At 45.9% G+C, this 18,952-nt stretch overlaps 6 protein-coding genes across 6 annotated transcripts; 3 read left to right on the top strand and 3 right to left on the bottom strand.

Moving 5' to 3' along the window:
- Positions 1-1,042: 1,042 nt before the first annotated feature.
- On the top strand, positions 1,043-6,355 carry FPOAC1_008472 (uncharacterized protein; the record flags this gene model as incomplete). The annotated part of the gene is made up of 4 exons (XM_044852913.1): positions 1,043-1,637; positions 1,686-4,067; positions 4,124-4,642; positions 4,695-6,355. The coding sequence occupies 4 exons, from the start codon at positions 1,043-1,045 to the stop codon at positions 6,353-6,355; spliced, it is 5,157 nt and encodes a 1,718-aa protein (XP_044705583.1).
- Positions 6,356-6,870: 515 nt separating this feature from the next.
- On the bottom strand, positions 6,871-7,635 carry FPOAC1_008471 (uncharacterized protein; the record flags this gene model as incomplete). Its single annotated transcript, XM_044852912.1, has 2 exons — positions 6,871-7,286; positions 7,338-7,635. The coding sequence occupies 2 exons, from the start codon at positions 7,633-7,635 to the stop codon at positions 6,871-6,873; spliced, it is 714 nt and encodes a 237-aa protein (XP_044705582.1).
- Positions 7,636-8,073: 438 nt separating this feature from the next.
- Positions 8,074-10,630, top strand: FPOAC1_008470 (uncharacterized protein; the record flags this gene model as incomplete). Its single annotated transcript, XM_044852911.1, has 3 exons — positions 8,074-8,305; positions 8,357-10,323; positions 10,385-10,630. 3 exons carry the CDS (start codon positions 8,074-8,076, stop codon positions 10,628-10,630), a joined length of 2,445 nt encoding a protein of 814 aa, XP_044705581.1.
- Positions 10,631-10,938: 308 nt separating this feature from the next.
- FPOAC1_008469 (uncharacterized protein) lies at positions 10,939-11,220 on the bottom strand (the record flags this gene model as incomplete). Its single annotated transcript, XM_044852910.1, has 2 exons — positions 10,939-11,042; positions 11,109-11,220. The coding sequence occupies 2 exons, from the start codon at positions 11,218-11,220 to the stop codon at positions 10,939-10,941; spliced, it is 216 nt and encodes a 71-aa protein (XP_044705580.1).
- Positions 11,221-14,035: 2,815 nt separating this feature from the next.
- FPOAC1_008468 (uncharacterized protein) lies at positions 14,036-14,501 on the top strand (the record flags this gene model as incomplete). Its single annotated transcript, XM_044852909.1, has 2 exons — positions 14,036-14,271; positions 14,423-14,501. The coding sequence occupies 2 exons, from the start codon at positions 14,036-14,038 to the stop codon at positions 14,499-14,501; spliced, it is 315 nt and encodes a 104-aa protein (XP_044705579.1).
- Positions 14,502-14,762: 261 nt separating this feature from the next.
- On the bottom strand, positions 14,763-16,609 carry FPOAC1_008467 (uncharacterized protein; the record flags this gene model as incomplete). Its single annotated transcript, XM_044852908.1, has 3 exons — positions 14,763-14,781; positions 14,840-16,278; positions 16,328-16,609. The coding sequence occupies 3 exons, from the start codon at positions 16,607-16,609 to the stop codon at positions 14,763-14,765; spliced, it is 1,740 nt and encodes a 579-aa protein (XP_044705578.1).
- Between the last annotated feature and the right edge of the window lie 2,343 nt (positions 16,610-18,952).

Below are 18,952 nucleotides of genomic sequence, written 5' to 3'. Positions count from 1 at the left end.
CCACTCATGATGCCCAATGATTAGTAGATACTGGCTGTATGGTCAATCTTGGTCTGATGCGTGATATTCCCATAATATCTAACAGATGTACACGTTAGATACCTACCTAGGTAGGTTTCAACATTACCACATTTTGTTAGGGCGTTTGGGGCATATCTGAGTCCTCTGTTCTATGAGGAGCCATGGATAGGTGATTCTCGATGCCCGCCCGTCCTCCTTGGCTCTCACAGCGCTGAAATCGCTCCTAGCTTAGCTTCCTTAGGTACCTACCCGACCTCTAAGCGGCGGCTAAGCAATCCATACTAGATCCATCATCCCCATAGACACTCGAGCCAATCCGCATTCGTTTTGCCCGTGACCCTCGGTTTGGCTTGAGCAGCTAGAAGATCCCTGACGATAGAGAAAAGGATCCAATCCAACCAGATCATCCCCGTCTTTTGGACACCCAACTGACTTGATGATTAGGTCGGATCCAATACCTTTACTTTATTACTCTACTGCTACGCTACGCTACGCTCCTTTATGCACACCACCTTGAGTTAATTCGGTTTGCAGTTCGATTCGTTTCATTCTGGCACCACTCCTTCAAGCAGCGGCATCATTCGGTCAAGCTTAGGCCTTTTCTTTGTCTTTTACCTTGCCTTTTTTTTAACCTTTACCCCCCTTCCAGTTCATTACACTGCAGTATCTACATACATTTCCTTTCTGTCAAAAGCAACTCCTGGCGACCAAGGTTTCAAGCCCGCCCACAACGCTCACGCCGTTTCGATTTGGAGATCCTCCCGCACCCCGAATAGCCTCCCAGCGTTCCATTCAACGTCGAATACTGTGCCCCAAATGAAGCGAGCGGCCCAGGGCCAGCACATCGCCAACTTCACGTGTTCCAACTCGTAACCGTTGGTAGACGATTACGACCCCTCGACCTCGATTTCTCCTTTTTTGTTTTATTTGTACACACTAGCTCGACATTACTTTCGAAATACGATTCGTAACCTAAACACTCGGCTCTGACGACTGTCGCGGACACGACCTTGCAGTCGCCATGTCTGACAAGACCAGACAGTCCTCTGGCGGCAGGTCTCTCTTCTCGCGGAGCAAGCACAAAGATAAACGCTTGAATGAAGACCCGAGATACCCCGCAGACGATGCAGCGAGCTTTCGGTCCTCGCGCCATAAGCGAGAGTCGTCTGCTATCTCGTTTGACGGTCGCCCAGAGTCCTCCGACGGCGGTATCAATCAGATGGCTGGGGTTATAACTTCGATCCCATACGACACTATCGGGGGCGGGTCACGCTCTCCGGTTCCTGTCGAGTACTTACCCAAGGGCGAGCAGATGCCAGTGCGCCGAGAACCTCTTCCACACCACCTCAATCAAAATGGCCTAGACTATCACCAATATCCAAGCTGGGACGGGTCAGGCCAGTCTGGGGCCCGTTCTCCAGGGCGCCAGCCTGCTGGTTTCGGTTATGCCAATTCAAATGTTACCATGTCTTCGACAGGACGCCAGACCCAATATCAGCAATGGGGCCCTGCCAGGGGCAGTTCGTCGCACTCAAATAATGCTCCTAACCCCCGATACGACTCGTTGATGTCTTCCACTGCTCGAGGCTCAGCTGACAACTTGAGCATACAGTCAGGTAATTCGAACCACGTCCATACTAGGATATCTCGCTAACCAATCATAGCAATGCCCAGCGCATCTTCTCAAAGCTCTTATGCTGCTTCGCAGTACTCAAACCGCGATTCCCACCGATTCACCAAGTTTCCCTCGGGACCTCCCCCAGGACAAAGCGATCCTCAGGGTGGTTTCTACTTCCCAAAACCCGACGACGATAATGTGGTCGAACAAATGTTTCTGCAGTTAATGCAGAAGCGAGGATGGCACAACCTCCCTGAGCAGGCCAGGAGACAGATGATGGCCTACCCGGCCCCAAAGAAGTGGATGCTGCTCTATCAAGATCGACTCACTGAGTGGCAGGGCGAGCAAAAGCGCCGACAAACAGCACGACCGACCCAGTATACTGCGACTCCCGACATCACGACTTATTCCGACGAGGAAGGCACTCCAGAATGGTACGTTCGACGAGTTATGGAGGACCGACTTGACACGAAGGGCATGGGAAGTTTGGAGGTAAACCTAAGGACTCAGCAGATTGGTTGGGTCAAGAGATTTGTCGAGTGTCAGGGACAGGTCGCCTTGATGACCTTGCTGCTTAAGATCAACCGCAAGACGGCACAGGGACCTGCTCAAGACAATGGCCGCATCGACAGGGGCCTCGACCGCGAGTACGACATCATCAAGTGTGTGAAGGCCTTGATGAATAATAAATTTGGTGCCGATGATGCCTTGATCCACCAGAAGGTCATGGTGGCACTCGCCAGCTCGCTCATTTCTCCTCGACTTACCACACGAAAGCTTGTCAGCGAAATCATCACCTTCTTGTGTACATGGGGAGAAAATGCCGAAGGCCACTTGAAGGTTATTCAAGCTCTCGATGAGGTCAAAGTAGCATCCGGAGAGAATGGGCGATTCGATGCTTGGATGCGCCTGGTGGAGGTTACCATCGATGGTAGGGGTAAGATGGGAAGTTTGGTCGGTGCAAGTGAAGAATTGAGAACTGGTGGTATTGGAATGGAGAACTTGCTTATGGAATATGCCGTCGCGACCCTCATGCTTGTCAACATGATAATCGATTCGCCCGAGAGAGACTTGGAGTTGAGGATACACATTCGAGCTCAGTTCACAGCATGTGGCATCAAGCGAATCTTGACCAAGATGGAAGAGTTCCAATACGAACTCCTGGACAAGCAGATCGAGCGATTCCGAACAAATGAGGCCATCGACTATGAGGATATGTTGGAACGGGAAAACAGCAGCATCAAGGACGATGTAGAGGGCGATGTCAAGGATCTCACTGATCCCGTCCAAATCGCAGATGCTATTCAGCAGCGTCTTCACGGTACCAAGACACAGGATTACTTCATTTCAGCTCTGCAGCATCTTATGCTCATTCGTGCCAACGATGGCGAAGAGCGGCTACGCATGTTCCAGCTGGTCGATTCGATGCTGAGCTACGTTGCTATGGATAGGCGATTGCCGAACATGGATCTTAAGCAGAGTCTCAATTTCACGGTCCAAAGTCTGTTAGACAAGCTGCATACAGACTCTGAAGCCAGGCAGGCACAGGATGAAGCGCTCGAATCACGACAGATCGCCGAAGCCGCCATGGCGGAGCGCGATGAGGTCAAGGCTCAGTTGGAGCTAGGTGCAGATGGATTAGTTGCCAAGTTGCAGAGGCAACTGGAGGAGCAAGCAAGGTTTATCGATGCCCAAAGGAGACAGGCCGATGGACTCAAGGCCGAGTTGGATAGCATGCAAACTATGCGAGCCAAGGAAGCACAGCGATATGAGCTGGAGACAAGAGAGCTGTATCTGATGCTTCGAGACGCTCAGGATGTTGCGGCTTCCAAAGCTATCAAGAGTGCAAATGCTTCCAGCAAGACTGCACCTCCCGAGGACCCTGCCCGCATGCAAGGTATTCTGGACCGTAATCGTCTCATGGAGCGGCTCCAGATGCAGATTGAGCGACAAAAGACCCAATACAAGCTTGAGGGACGTGTATGGGGAGATGCTGTCGGACCCTCAGATCGCCTTCGAGCTCTCCGTGAGGAGATGGATGACAGACCTGGAACACCCCCTGGCGGTGGAACGCCCCCCCGAGATTTCACAAACAGTGTATTGGGCAGCATTAACCGCAACACGAAGATCCCTCGCAAGCCTCTTAAGAGACGTTCTGATGGTGAGGTGATCGAAGAGGATGATGAGACCGAAGGCGAAGATGGCGTTGTCTACGAGAAGCCCAGAATCGTCGAAATGAAGCGACCAACGATTGACGCTAAGCAACAAGCTGGTCTGCTTGGAGAGATTGGTTCCAAGGTTAAGAAGTACGATGGTAGCGACTCCGAGGATGACACCACCGGCCCTTCGCACCCCAGTATGGAGACTTCGTCACCCATTACTCCTCCAGGCGATAGCGAAACACCAAAGATCGAAGTCACAGCTGCCGGTGCTCCTCCTCCTCCTCCTCCGCCGCCACCACCACCACCACCTATGCCTGGCCAGATCCCCGGAGCCCCACCACCCCTCCTCCACCTCCGCCTCCCCCCATGCCTGGCCAAATCCCTGGAGGGCCTCCCCCACCTCCGCCGCCTCCTCCCTTGCCAGGCATGCTTCCTGGTGGACCCCCTCCGCCTCCTCCACCTCCCCCAATGCCTGGTGCTGGAGGTATGCCGCCTCCACCACCTCCTCCAATGCCTGGTGCTATGTCTGGTCACTTTTTGTCGCGACAACCGGCTTTCGGGGCTACCCCAGGCATCGGTCTGCCTGTTGTCCGCCCCAAGAAGAAGCTCAAGGCCTTGCATTGGGAGAAGGTAGATGCCCCTGAGACCAGTCACTGGGCGGCACACACCCCTTCTGCTGAAGCTCGAGAGGAGAAGTATCAGGAGCTGAGCAAGAAAGGTATTCTTGACGAGGTTGAGAAGCTGTTCATGGCAAAGGAGATCAAGAAGATTGGTATGGGAGGCTCCTCTAAGAAGGACGACAAGAAGCAAATCATCTCTTCTGATCTCCGTAAAGCTTATGGTAAGTCGATTGCTTTTTGGGTGATATGGAGCTTAGTGCTAACAAAATGCAGAAATCGCTTTTGCCAAGTTTTCACAACACTCTGTTGAGAAGGTCGTTCAGTCGATCATCCACTGTGACTCGGAAATTTTGGATAACGTCGTTGTGATGGATTTCTTGCAGAAGGACGATTTGTGCAACATCCCTGACAACACATCTAAGCAAATGGCTCCATACAGCAAGGACTGGACAGGCCCCGACGCCAAATCCCAGACCCGTGAACTCGACCCCTCTGAGCTTACCCGACAAGACCAGCTTTACCTCTACACAGCTTTTGAGCTACACCACTACTGGAAGAGTCGTATGAGAGCACTTGCTCTCACCAGAAGCTTCGAGCAAGAGTACGAAGAGATTAACGACAAGATCAGACAGGTTGTTACAGTGTCTGAGTCGCTACGTGATTCTGTTTCATTGATGAATGTTCTTGGTCTTATTTTGGATATCGGTAATTACATGAACGACGCGAACAAGCAAGCACGTGGTTTCAAGCTTAGTTCCTTGGCACGATTGGGCATGGTAAAGGACGACAAGAACGAGTCAACACTGGCCGATCTCGTGGAGCGTATTGTTCGAAATCAATACCCCGAGTGGGAAACCTTTGCTGATGATATCAACGGCGTTATGACTGTGCAAAAGATTAATATCGAGCAACTGCAGGCGGATGCAAAGAGGTACATTGATAATATTCGGAACATTCAAATGTCCTTGGATTCAGGCAACCTGAGTGATCCCAAGAAGTTCCACCCCCAGGACCGAGTCAGTCAAGTCGTTCAACGCATCATGAAGGACGCCAGGCGGAAGTCTGAACAAATGGAGTTGTACCTGGAAGAGATGATGAGAACATACAAGGACATCATGATATTCTATGGTGAGGATCCCGCTGATGATGGAGCCCGCCGGGATTTCTTCGCCAAGTTGGCGCTTTTCGTGGGTGAGTGGAAGAAGTCTCGTGACAAGAACGTACAGGTCGAGGAGACAAGGAGGCGTAACGAGGCATCGATGAAGCGAAAGCACACGGCGCAGCTCAAGCTTACCAGCAACGCCGCCGAAGCCGGACCAACATCACCTTCAAACACTGGTGCCATGGATTCTCTCTTGGAGAAACTGCGTGCAGCTGCGCCCCAAGCTCGGGACCAGAGAGACCGAAGAAGGCGAGCGCGACTCAAGGATCGTCACCAGGTGCGTGTCGCTTCTGGACAAAAGATCCCCGACCTCGACGAGATCCCAGAGACAGAGGCGAGCCTCAAGACCGCAGAGGCACCAAGTGAAGACGATTCAAATGTGCTCAGCCCTGGCCTGTCGTCACCTCGCTCAGGTGGGGATGATCTCGCAGATAGGGCGGCTGCTTTGTTACAAGGTATGCGTAGTGGCGATGGCGCAGATGATGATGATCCTGAAAGGAGGGAAACACTTCGCAAAGCTAGACGGCAAACAGCGGAGGAAGAAAGAAGACTAAGGAGACGGCGGAGGGATAGGACAGCGACGAGCCAGTCGGAAGAGAACGCAGAGGAACAGAAAGAAGAACCTAGACCAGAGTCCAAGGGCGGAGAAGAAGAGGCAGCTAAAGAGCAGACCGGTGAGGCTGAAGCGCCTACAGGAGATGATGTACCAACACCCAAAGCAGATGCCGCAGGTGATGGTGCGGTAGAGGAAGAGCAAGGAGAAAAGGCATGAGGATGAGATGGACGGACGGTGTTTGTAATTCGATGCATACCAATGGTGTTGGGAACTATTTAGCAGGGGGATGGAAAGAAGATACCGCGTTTACATGTAGTCAACGCGCTATACGTAATGTCTACACCAGCATACAAAGTAAAACAGAGTATTTGAACAACAAGTTTTGATTGTCGTTGATTTACTTTTGAAATAAAAAATGGCTACTGAGCCATTGGCCCCATCCATATACGGCGTTACTATAGAGTCAAGGTGTTTGCATGAATACTCAGCAGTGCTATAAAAACGACAGCAATTTGTTAGTCTTACAGACTGAGATACGTGTTCGCGCAATAAGCTACCTTGTCGAATACAGCTGTTCTGGTTTGAGACGATATCTTGCCAGGCAGTACCTATGCCATAGAACTGATCATGAATGGAGGTAGTATTACTCTCGCCTAAACGCCTGCCTATTTAATTATCCTTCAAACACAAAATCTCAGCCGGAGTTTTAAACAATAGCCAAATAGAACTCCCTATCGAGACGGACTGAGAGGTCTGTTGAAACCGCCGTTTCGGTTCATGTACTGGCGATACTCAGTTTTCTTCTCCTTTCGCACTCCGCCAGCATTATTTCCTGAGACCTTCTTGTTCTTTGTCGTTCCGAACCCGCCAAAACCCATCATGGCGTGCATAGCAGCCATGTCGTCGTCCTCAGCTACCATAGGTTCGTCTTCTACCTCGGAGACCTGGCCATCTTCAGAGCGAGCGGTCTCTTCTTCACGTTCGGAGTGTGATGCGGGCGGTGGCGGTGAGCGGCTGGCACGAGAGCCGACGTTAAAGGACATGTGAGGTGCTGGACGCTTGGCTTCAGGGCGAGTACGTGTGGGGAGGGTTGTTTCGTTAGAAGAGGGGCTTCGTGATTGTGGTGACGCAGAGCGACGGGATTTGCCTAATGAACTGTTAGTCTTTTATCTTCACGATACAATTCGGAAGTGCATACCTCTTCGGTCCCTGTTATCATCGCGACGGTCGTCCCTCCTTGGCCTTGTCGGCGCATCGTCTCCGTCGTCTCTTCGCCTATCCCTCTTATCTCGATCATCATGGTGTCGTGGACCTCGATCCTTTGGACGGTTCCTATCTCCATCTCGGTGATTGTTCCTTCTATCGGGAGACCTGGAGCGATCTCTATATCCACGGTGCTCACGCGATCGTGACCTGTACCCTCTGCGATCACGGTCGTTGTCCCTATCACGTCCTCCACCTCCACGCCTATCGCGTCTATCGGATTCGTCCCACATTTGGCGACTGTCTGGTCGTCTATTTCGTCTTGAGTCGCTCATTTTTGGCGATATGATATTTACGTCTGCTTATTATCTTTGTTGAGGTTCGTTAACTTTTCGAGGCTTAACAAAGGTTGGAGAAAGCGAGCATCCAGAGAATTCTAGAAACACAAGGCTGATGCAAAGCAACTTTAATGTGGAGATGGGACGGAAGCGTGGCGGTGGCTGGTGAAGCTAAGTGATTGGTCAAAGCTCTACCTCTGAACCCCGGATTCCTAGAGTTTCAGCCTTGCGTCGTCATTGTGAATTTGGAGCCCCAACGTGTTCTCTGGAGCTTCGTCTGTCTGGAAGCTGCAACACAACCATTGCGGTAGTGGATTTATTTACAAGTCTTAAAATCCCATCTGCGATCTTATCTGCAGTGGTAAGCCAAGGCGTATTTTATTCCTCAATATCATGGTTAAGATCGCCCAATGGGTGTCGATAGCGGCACTCATCCTGGGCGCCTCAGCCGCTGATGAAGCCTCGTCTGTGCTAACGACAGAGATTGGCCGTCAAAATAACCAGAGCCTCTTTTGGGGTCCGTACAAGTCCAACTTGTACTTTGGTGTGCGGCCGCGAACGCCAGATGGTTTGTGGACGGGACTCATGTGGGCAAAAGTTGACGACTACCAAGACATTCAAAACGGTATGTGAAACACTCGACTATTTCCCCAGCATCTACTAACACTAGTCTCAGGATTCAGATATACTTGTGAACAAGGAGAAGATATTCACGGCTATGGATGGGATGAATACGATGCCCGCATAGGCGGTGTGCAATCAATTCACGACAAGGGTAACAACATTGACTTGACAACAACATTTGTCAAGATTCCAGGAGGCAGCCATGGTGGAAGCTGGGCTGCTCGTATCAAGGGCGAGCTTCGAGAAGGTGCCGCAAAGGACACCAAAACCATGTTGTTCTACTACATCGCTCAGGACGGCGAAGGCGAGCTCGAGGTTGAGGGCGAAGGCACACAATTTGGGTTCGAGGACGATGTCACTTTCAGCGGAAACTCCAAGACCCTAGGCGACTACAAGCTCGTCGTAACAAAGGGAACCGGAAAACATCCCACTTCGAACAACAAATTACTCGAAGACCGACATGGAGACACAACCATTGTCTCGAGCCCCCAAGACGTTCCCGCCGACCACACTTGGCAGGGCAAGCCTGTTGTATTTAAGAAGCTTCAGGAGGCTGTCTCGCCCGTCCAAGAAAACGCCGACCAAAGCGACCCTCCGCCGCCATGGCAGGTATACCGCATTGCCCACTCGCCAGCCAAGGCCAATGTTCAGATCGTGGAGAAGACGTTCGAGGGACCCTTTGAATTCGATGTAATTTTCTCATCAGCTTCTTCTGGAAAAGAATTCACCTCTGAAGAAGTCACCGAGCAGATCAAGAAGACCTCCGAGATCTTCAACGAGCGGTTTACAAACACTTTCAAGTTCAAAGAGCCATTCAATCTCGAGAAATACAAGAAGTTCGGCAAGAGCATGTTTTCTAACCTTGTCGGTGGCATCGGGTACTTCCACGGTCATCAAATCATTGACCGATCCTATGCACCTGAATATGAGGAGGATGATGAAGAATTCTGGGTTGAAGCTGCAAACGCCAGGGGCCGCACGAAGCCAGACCTTGAAGGACCTTACGAGCTTTTCACTAGCGTTCCTTCTCGTCCCTTCTTTCCTCGTGGTTTCCTCTGGGATGAAGGTTTTCACCTCATCCCCATCGCTGATTGGGATATTGACCTGACTCTTGAAATTGTTAAGAGCTGGTATAACACCATGGATGACGATGGCTGGATCGCTCGGGAGCAGATCCTGGGTCATGAAGCTCGTAGCAAAGTGCCTCCCGAGTTCCAAGTTCAATACCCTCACTATGCCAACCCTCCCACCCTCTTCCTTATTATAGAGGGTTTTATGGAGCGCCTTCGTGCAGCCAACGGCACTGAACCCCAGAAGCTGGAGCGTTTGATCGGGGCAGATCTTTTGCAAACTGCCCACCTCGATAACATCGAACTAGGCGAGACCTACTTGCGAAAGTTGTATCCTCTGTTGCGCCGCCAGTATGATTGGTTCCGCAAAACTCAGCGCGGTGACATCAAGAGTTACGACCGTGAGGCGTACTCCACCAAGGAGGCGTATCGATGGAGAGGCCGTACTGAAACCCACATCCTCACCAGCGGCTTGGATGACTATCCTCGACCCCAGCCCCCATCCCCTAGCGAGCTGCATGTCGATCTCATGTCTTGGGTGGGCCTTATGACAAAGTCCCTGATGAACATTGCAGACGCCCTCGGCATGGCTGAAGATGTAGATGAGTACAAGAAGAATTTGGACGGTATTGAGCACAATCTTAACGACCTCCACTGGTCCGAAAAGGAGGGTTGTTACTGTGATGCCTTTGTTGACGACTATGAGGAGCATGCGCTCGTATGCCACAAGGGCTATATTTCCCTATTCCCCTTCTTGGTTGGTCTCATGAAGGCTGACGATCCGAAATTGGGCAAGATTCTTGACCTCATCGGCGACGAGGATCACCTATGGAGCCCACATGGCATTCGCAGCCTGAGCAAGCAGGATGAGTTTTACAACACCGGCGAGAACTACTGGCGCAGCCCAGTGTGGATGCCTATGAACTATCTTGCCGTGTCTCAGCTTCAAGTAAGTACCTGACAACAAGGTGGTTGAAAACAATAGTACAAACACTGACGTATCTGCCTAGAATGTTGCTTCACAAGAAGGTCCGTTTCAAGCCAAGGCGAAGGATTTGTTCTCGCGTCTGCGCAAGAATCTTGTCGACACGGTGTACAAGAGCTGGGAAGAAACAGGCTTTGCCTGGGAGCAGTACAATCCCGATACGGGAGCTGGACAGCGTACACAGCATTTCACTGGGTGGACTAGTCTGGTCGTCAAGATCATGGCTATGGATGACCCTAGCACGGAGGCTCATGTTAGAGATGAGCTTTAGGTGGGTAGCGAGAAAAGGTCCTGTATGACCAGCTTGGCGGACGATGTGGTTGTGTAGACATACTGGTCTTTATTTACCAGTGATTGGTTAGACTGTCGCTTGTAGCCAAGAAACCGGAAATACACTCGTACGGCTCCTACCGCATCCTTGAACCATGTGAAGGCGTGGTGTGTTAGAACTAGGAACGACCGAACTGGGAACAGGGATCGAATGATTATGCCATTCTGGGTAAGCCAGGGACAGAGCCTCCAACTCTCGTTCCGCACTTGTGGAGGACAAAGGACTGTGATTTGTCCTTCTGTACCTTGTCAGGGTTCCTTAGCTGTACTGTGTATCGACGGTATATCACTATTTGGTGGCTTCGGCGGAACTTCTTCAATCGACCGAGAGCTGTCAATTCGAAAACGACATTCTGTAGTCAACGTCAGCGGGATTGCTGCAACAGCATTTGCTATAGTTAGAGTCAGTGATTCCTAACCGGTGCCTAGTTCTGTGTGGTTCCCAGACGTAGAGTCACTGCCGAGACTTGTGAGATGCATGCCGTAGCCATTCTTAGCAATGAGCCAGAGCTTACAACTGTTCCAATGCATAGAGTTGAAAACGACTGCAGATCTTCAACCAAGGCAGACATTTAGCCTACAGATTACCTGCAGTAGTGTAACCACAAGCCTAGTACCAAAGGACGACCCCTGCAAAGGTACCCTGCAAGCGTTGGGATCCTTCCCGAGACATGTCCCAGGAAACTAGTGTAAGCTCAAGAAACGAAGCGAAGCGAAATTGAGTGATGAGCACTAGGATCAGAATGGCTGTATCTGTAGCATAGCGCAATGTGTCAGAGGTAGCCAGGATGACAAGAGGCGGGTCAATGGCTCTAGGGCTTAGGTAGGAACGGTAACAGCAGAGCTCAGTTCAGGTCGCTAGGCTGATTTCTTAGAGAACGCCTCGTGGTGGTGAGTGTAGTAAGTAAGCATAGTGATTGGGTAAATTGGATCACGTCCTGGGCTATGCATCGAGCTAGTTAGCGAAAACAGTCAGATCGTGCGATAACGCGCCAATTGTCCAATGGTAACACATATTCTATTTATAAAGCGCCTGGGCGCTTAACTGTCGACAAGGGTATCAGTGCTGGTGGCAGGGTGAGAATTGTGTCTCATTGCGGCTGTTTGATGCGCTGAGACACATGACATTATGATGGGAAATGCAAATTTGCGAACAAAGCTTCATTAGTTTGATAGAGAAAGCGAAAGGTTTGTCCCTATGAGGAGACATTTGGCGTTTGGCTTCCGTCCCGCCGGTCATTGGTGCGAGCCGTATCACTGAGTGTTTGGGGGTCTGGCCAATAGTAGGCGGTACCATAGATCTCGGTGAGAATCGCAACCCCCAGTTGGAGGTTGAATGGATCCGACGGGATACTCAGAAATTAGGACCCATGGTACTGGTAGGGCCCTGGGTATGGTCGACCCAACCTACTCGCGGGTAATGCTGTAGGTGCCGTGCCGCCGGAACCAGAGTACGCCGGGTATCCAATGATAAGATTTGAATAGGGTGTTGGCGGCGATTACCTCATGTGCATACATTGTGTAAATCCAAGACCTTGTCTCAAGTGTGACGTTTCATTCCGTTGCTGCCCCCACGAGGAACTTGTGCAGCGCAGTCAGTCATTTGGACCAGGATGTTTAAGTTGGAACTGATTCCAAGATGAGTCACGATAAGAGAATAGGGAAATTCGGTCAAGCTTCTGAAGCCCAAGCGCTATGCTTGTAAGAAAGGCGGAGATGAGATTGAGTTAAGTTGAGGTGCCCGAGGAAGGGAATGAATGGATGGGATGGGATGAGATAGGTTAGAAAGGTGGGATAAAGTGGAATCCGGGGCAGTTTGTCACTTCGGCAGGCGGAAGCCACGGGCTTGACCGATGCATGCCAATGGGGAAGTCGCGTCATGGTTTTAATGGTTGCAGCCGCCATTTGGGGGGAGCATGACAAAGATGATGACAAAATAAGTGATACATTATGCTTACAAACTTGGCAATCATGGTGCCTCTTGTAAATGTCTTGTCTATTAGGCAACCCTTAAACTTATCGAACCCTCCATGTGACAGAATGAACCATTGAGGACGCGCATTCAATTGTGCACATGTCGAGACGCATTCATTTAGAAGGGTAATCTATCAACCAGGGTCGATTCCATTATTGGCAACTCCCATATTATCTTCATCTTCTTTTGTAATCTCCATCCGCGACTCCGAACATTGTCGGAGTTTGCTTGGAATCATATCACACGGCCTCATTTGTCATCGTGTATGACGTTTTGTATGCGGAATTACATTGGCAATCAATTGATGGATGGATGGTCAAGACTTCGGATGGGATGGAAGTAGGATCGAGATACGAATTACCCGACCGTATTGTCGCGTATTTACGTATCTAAGCTCCGTCATGATCCTCGTCAGTCCCTGACTAACAATGTGGTATTGAAACATATCTTTTTGGGGGTCAAAGATTACCATCATGACAAGGCTGCAAATACAAGATAGTATCTCCATGGGCAGAGCCGTGGAGTACGGAGCAGGTCCATATGACAACGACATGGGTCCAGGGGTGTTTGTTTATTTCAAGGGGGCTGTGGCTTATGTACATACATATTCTTATTCCCTGTCCAAGCCCCCCGTAAGCCAATCTGTCCCCGTAATACGCACCGCAAACTTGTTCGACTCACTTGACTGGATACGGCCCGGGTCTTCCGCTCCCGGCGAAGATTCTTTGTCAAACAGAAGACTCCCAGAAAACCCCTGCAATGCAAGGTCCCCAAAGAATCCTCAGCCCTACGATGCTGTCCCTCCACCACTCACGGCCCAGATGCCGGCCCCTGTCAGCTCGCCGACATGGCGCAGGCGTACTCTGTCCTGACTTAACTAGTATCTCCCAGATGATGACTGTTCCCACAACTGTGTCAAAGAAGTTTCCATGCACGGAACAATGGCAATGCACAATCTACCTTGGCTAGGTAGCCTTGTACCCTCCCCTAGCGTGTCTACCTACTAGATAGGTAATGTTTCTATTTTGTATCCCTGCTGTCGTAGGGTGTGCTTGACCCATCGTCATGACACGACCCGAATAGGCGTCAGCCTTCTACCGTCGTCTCCTGGTAGTCATCGCCTACCAAAATTCCTTGTCTGCTTCTTCCTGTACTTGAAATAATCTGTATATAAGCGTCCTGTCACCCGGGCCAACTTGAAAATGAAAACATCATCACCATCAACATCTTCCATCCATCTCATCTAATAGCAATCACACTCTTCAACTCTAATCACTTATATACAACAACTCAGCTCAACTACAACCAACTGCAACTTTCAACTCTATTCAACTTACTCTCAACCCAAACAACTCATTCACCACATTTACAATGGCTGCTTTCACTCTCACATTTGCTCCCTCCACCCGCTCCTTCGGCCGCAGTGGCTACAACAAGGATGGTGATGATTCTGACTCCAAGCCCACAAACAGCCGTGGTCGATCTGGCTACAATGACCCTGAGGAGGGAGACTCTGGTCGTTCTGGCTACAATGGCCCCGACGACGACGACAACTCTCAGGGCAACAAGGGCCGCTCTGGTTACAATGGCCCCAGTGACGATGACGAGTAAAGTCTTGTCGATCGTCTGGGATTTCTCAAAAGCATACACAAAGCGGTAACGCAAGCATGGATGGGGCGTTTTCTGTTTATACACCCGTTTTTCCCCTAAGCATTGTTATGGAGTTTTCTTTCTTCTTCTTTTCGACATCAGTATCAGCATCAGCGTTTGGATAGTCTTGGGCATAGAAACAGCATCGCACGTTTGGATTTGGAAAAAGAAGGACAGACAAGCATAGCGGGATAGGTTTTACATCAGCATTGGCATTGCATAGAAGCGAGCAACAGGCATTGTATCGTTCCTTATTTCTTTTATCATCATTTTCATTTCAAGTATCTCTCTTCTCCTTTCTCTTGTCTGAACTAGATGTGACCTTGGTGGTCGACTCGGGCACATTAATCCAACTTCGATAGACCGGCGTTATTGCTTATAGACGTTTCCTTGACGAAAATAGACATTCAACTCTTTTAGCAACCTTCTCCTCTTCAGTGGTATTCTCTTACTTCCCAACGCAGAATCTAACACTTCAAGTCAGCATCGTGTCAAACACCTGGCATCCACTTGGTGATGACTTACTTCTCAAAGATAACGCCCAAAACATCCTCCACGTCTCCAAACTCGCCCCGACCTGTGATTCGGGCAAGGCAATCGGCAGCATATCGCAGATACTCGGCTGCGAGGACTGTGTCGGCATCCATGCCCTCCTCGGGGGTAGCTTCCACCATGAAATCTTCCAAATGCTGTCGGCACTTGATCAAAAGTTGGCGTTGGCGTTCCGTTACACCCAACAAATCCTGGAGATCTACAGGCATGGATGTCATTTTCTCAAAAGATGCCACAAGTCTGGTAATCACGGCCTGAATACCGCCCGGGTCCTTGCTTCCCCATGACCCTGTCTGAGCCTCCTTACACGAGATCGACACGAGCTCAGCCGCCGCCAGCTTGGGGGCCCGAAATCGAGCACCTTGTCGAAATTCCTGAACAATCTTCTCAAACTCCACTTTATCAACTGCATCTTGTTTGTTGACAACGACTAGACAATCTTCCGCCTCTGCAGCAAGATCGAGTGTCTCCTCGTCATATTGCAAAAAGAATCCTTCCGGGCTCTTTTCCACTGAAGCAAGGACAATGACTAGATCCGATTCCAAAGCTCGTTGTTTGGCTCGTCGTATTCCTTCTTCTTCCACGGCCCCGATTGCGCCACTCTCAGCCTCGTTGGTAATTTGTGAGCTCTGGGATCGGAATCCTGCCGTATCTGCAAAAGAACACAAATAGCCACGAATATCCAGGCTCGCCTCAACTATATCTCGCGTAGTGCCTGCTTCGCCAGACACTATGGAAGCCTCGCGCCCAACGATCAGGTTCATGAGAGAACTCTTGCCGACATTAGGTGGACCCAGCAGCGCGATACGGATCCCGTTCCTCAGAAGCTCGCTCCGTTGACTTCCTTGTTCATGCAGCTCAATGCTGTGTAGCATCTTGGCAACTTGCGCCGTTACATTCCGCAACAGTTCTGCCTGGGACTCATCGAAATGTTGGTCTTCAGAGAAGTCAATCAGAGCCTCGATTTCTCCTCTAGCAAGCAACAGCTGTTCCCTCCACGCCTCGTATTGCCGACCAAGAGATCCAGAGTTACCACGCACGGCTGCGCGACGCTGCTGTTCTGTTTCTGCTGCTAGGGTGTCGCTCAATGATTCGATCTGGGCAAGATCTAGCCGGTTATTGAAGAAAGCACGCTTCGTAAACTCGCCGGGTTCTGCATATCGAATACGATGCGCAGTGGCACATTTCGGAATGGCTGCCAGTACTGCCTTGACTGTGGCTGACCCTCCATGAACGTGCAACTCTAGGATATCGTCGCCAGTCACAGTCTTTGGATTGGGAAAGTAGAGAATCAAAGCTTCCGAATCCAGAATAAGAGGCAGATTTTTGGCAGAGCATGGATCATAGAGTGACCGCACTGTTGCAAATCTTGGTTTTGGCAATGGTTTAGATGGACACAATACCTTGTATATCTACGGTATATGGTCAGTATATACTTGGCATGGTATCAAACGTGCTTACCTCAAGACACGACGGGCCAGATATACGGATCACTGCAATACCGGCCTTGCCTTGTGCTGTTGACAAGGCGTAGATTGTGTCATCCACGATCGGAAGCCTAGATATCGCTTCTGACTCATGAGTACCCCATGACTGTTGTGAGAATGATCTTGGTCTAGCGATAGGATAACATGGTTGTGACGATGAAAGCTGAGGACTAATTCGGGTTCTAAAGCTGGAAGAGACTCGAAAAGGACTTGCAGCACAGTTGAGTCTCTTCGGACGAATGTTGCGCCTCAGCATCGGTGAGCAGATTGAAGAAGAGCACGTGTATTGTATTTGAATTGTCCGAAAACGAAATGCACCATCAGCATGATGAATAATTGATGGGCTGAATGTACATACCTAGGTAGGTAATGAGCTAAAACTTTTACAGGCTTAAGACTTGGTTATTACAGCGCTAGTACAGGCGACCATAGGGCTTACTGTTCTAAAAGTCAAATGTAAGGCATTTTTCTTATTATACTTACCTTAATATAGTATTATAAGCTTAAATATATATCTAATTAATATTATATATATTTAATTAATAAAATTATATATTTTATTAAGAATTATTAATATATTATAATTATTAAACTTAAGGCTTAATTCTATAGATTTAATATATACTTAAATACTTTATATAATATTATAAAGTATTATATAATATAATATTATACTTTTTTCTTATTAATTATATTAATTACTATTAATTACTTTATAAAATAAATTAAATTTTACTATAAAAATAATAAATATTATAATAATATTTATATAAAGCTTAATAGTTTTATAAAGATTAATTTTTATTTATTTTATAGCTAATAGCTTATTATTTTTAAAATTATTAATCTTATTAAGTAAAGCTTTAAAATAATCTTATTTTTTATTATATAAAGTAATATAATAATTATATTAATTATATAAACTTAAATAGCTATTATTATATATATTAATATTTATAATATTATTATTAAAAGTTAATAATAAAATATTATATTAATAGCTTATAATAGCTTAATTATAATTATATTATATATTAAGTTTTATATTATAATAAAGTATAAAAAAGAGATTATTAAAAGTATTTTATTATTAAGATATAATAAGCCTAGCTTAAGTATTATATTTTATTCCTTTAAGAATAAAATAAAGGTTATATTAAGTACTATATATTTATTATATAATAATATAATTATATTTATTATATTAAACTTTATAAATAAGCTTTTTTTTATTAAATAGTAATTTATTATTTCTATTTAAATTATAGTAAATTTATATAGGCCTTAAGAGTTTAATAATACTATTTATAAAATAATATAATTATAAAACCTCTTTAAAGAAATTAATATTATAATTTTTTTAAAGGTAAAAATTCTTATTAATTTTATATTTTTTTATTTTTAAAAATAAATTAATTTTAAAGAGAATAATACTATTTAATTTATAAAGAGATTAATTAAAGTAAAAAGTAATACTTTATAATCTTTAAAGTAAAAGAAAAAGATAAAAAAAGAAACTATATTACTTATTAAGAAAAAGAATAATATTAAAGAGAAAATTAAATATAAAGATATTAATATTAAAGAGGCTAAAGGGTATTTATTATAAAATAAAGGAAATAAAAGTAATTAAAAAAGTATTACTTTAGCTATATATAAGGTATTTTTAAATAATATAGAAAAAAATAAGAAAAAAATTATAAAAATATTTAAAAAGAAAGAAATTATAAAGGAAAAAGTAAAAAAAAATATTATTAAGGTTAAAATTTACTTAAAGTAAAGTATAAAGCTATTATAAAGGTTTAAATAAGTTATAATATATATATAAAATGCCTTTTTTTATACTATATAAGGTTAATTATAAACCTTAGATTTTATTATTAAGATTACTATTTATCTTTTAATTAAATAATATAATATTAATATTATATATAGCTAAATAATCTTATATATAATTAATTCTTTTTATAAGTATTAAAAAAAGCCTAATAGCTAGTTATTAATTATTAAGTATATAGTCTTTTAAATAGGCCTATAAAAATAAGTATATAGAGAGCTTTAAGGTCTTAAGGTTATTATAAGGAAAAATCTATTCCTTAAGAAATTAATTATAAATTATAATTATATCTTTAAGTAAATATATATAAATATTAACTAGATTATTATTAAAAAGCTCTTTAAGTAGTTATAATTAATAAAATAGTATTAAAAAAGTATAATTCTTTATTCTTTAAATCTTAGGCTAATTATATAATACTTAAGGCTAATTAGGAATAATATATAGCTTATTAGGCTACTTATAAATAGTATATATATTTTAAAGAAATATAAACTTAAAGAGCTTTATATATATTAATAGTATATAGAGATAAAAAATAATAATTTAATCTAGAATAAAATCTATTAAAAAATTACTTTAAATAATAATACTATTAAAATATTTTTATATAAAGTTAATATATTAATATAGATTAATATATAAGTATATATATATTAATATTTTATTTTACTTTTACTTAAATAATACTATTAGCTTTTAATTTTTTATTATATATACTTTTACTATATATCTAGTAATCTTAGAATTAAATTAATTTTA

This window comes from Fusarium poae, chromosome 3, assembly GCF_019609905.1.
Source record: "Fusarium poae strain DAOMC 252244 chromosome 3, whole genome shotgun sequence".
Taxonomy (NCBI): Eukaryota; Fungi; Ascomycota; class Sordariomycetes; order Hypocreales; family Nectriaceae; genus Fusarium; species Fusarium poae.
The sequence above is the reverse complement of the archived record's forward strand: the minus strand, read 5'-3'. Positions and strand labels throughout refer to the sequence as shown.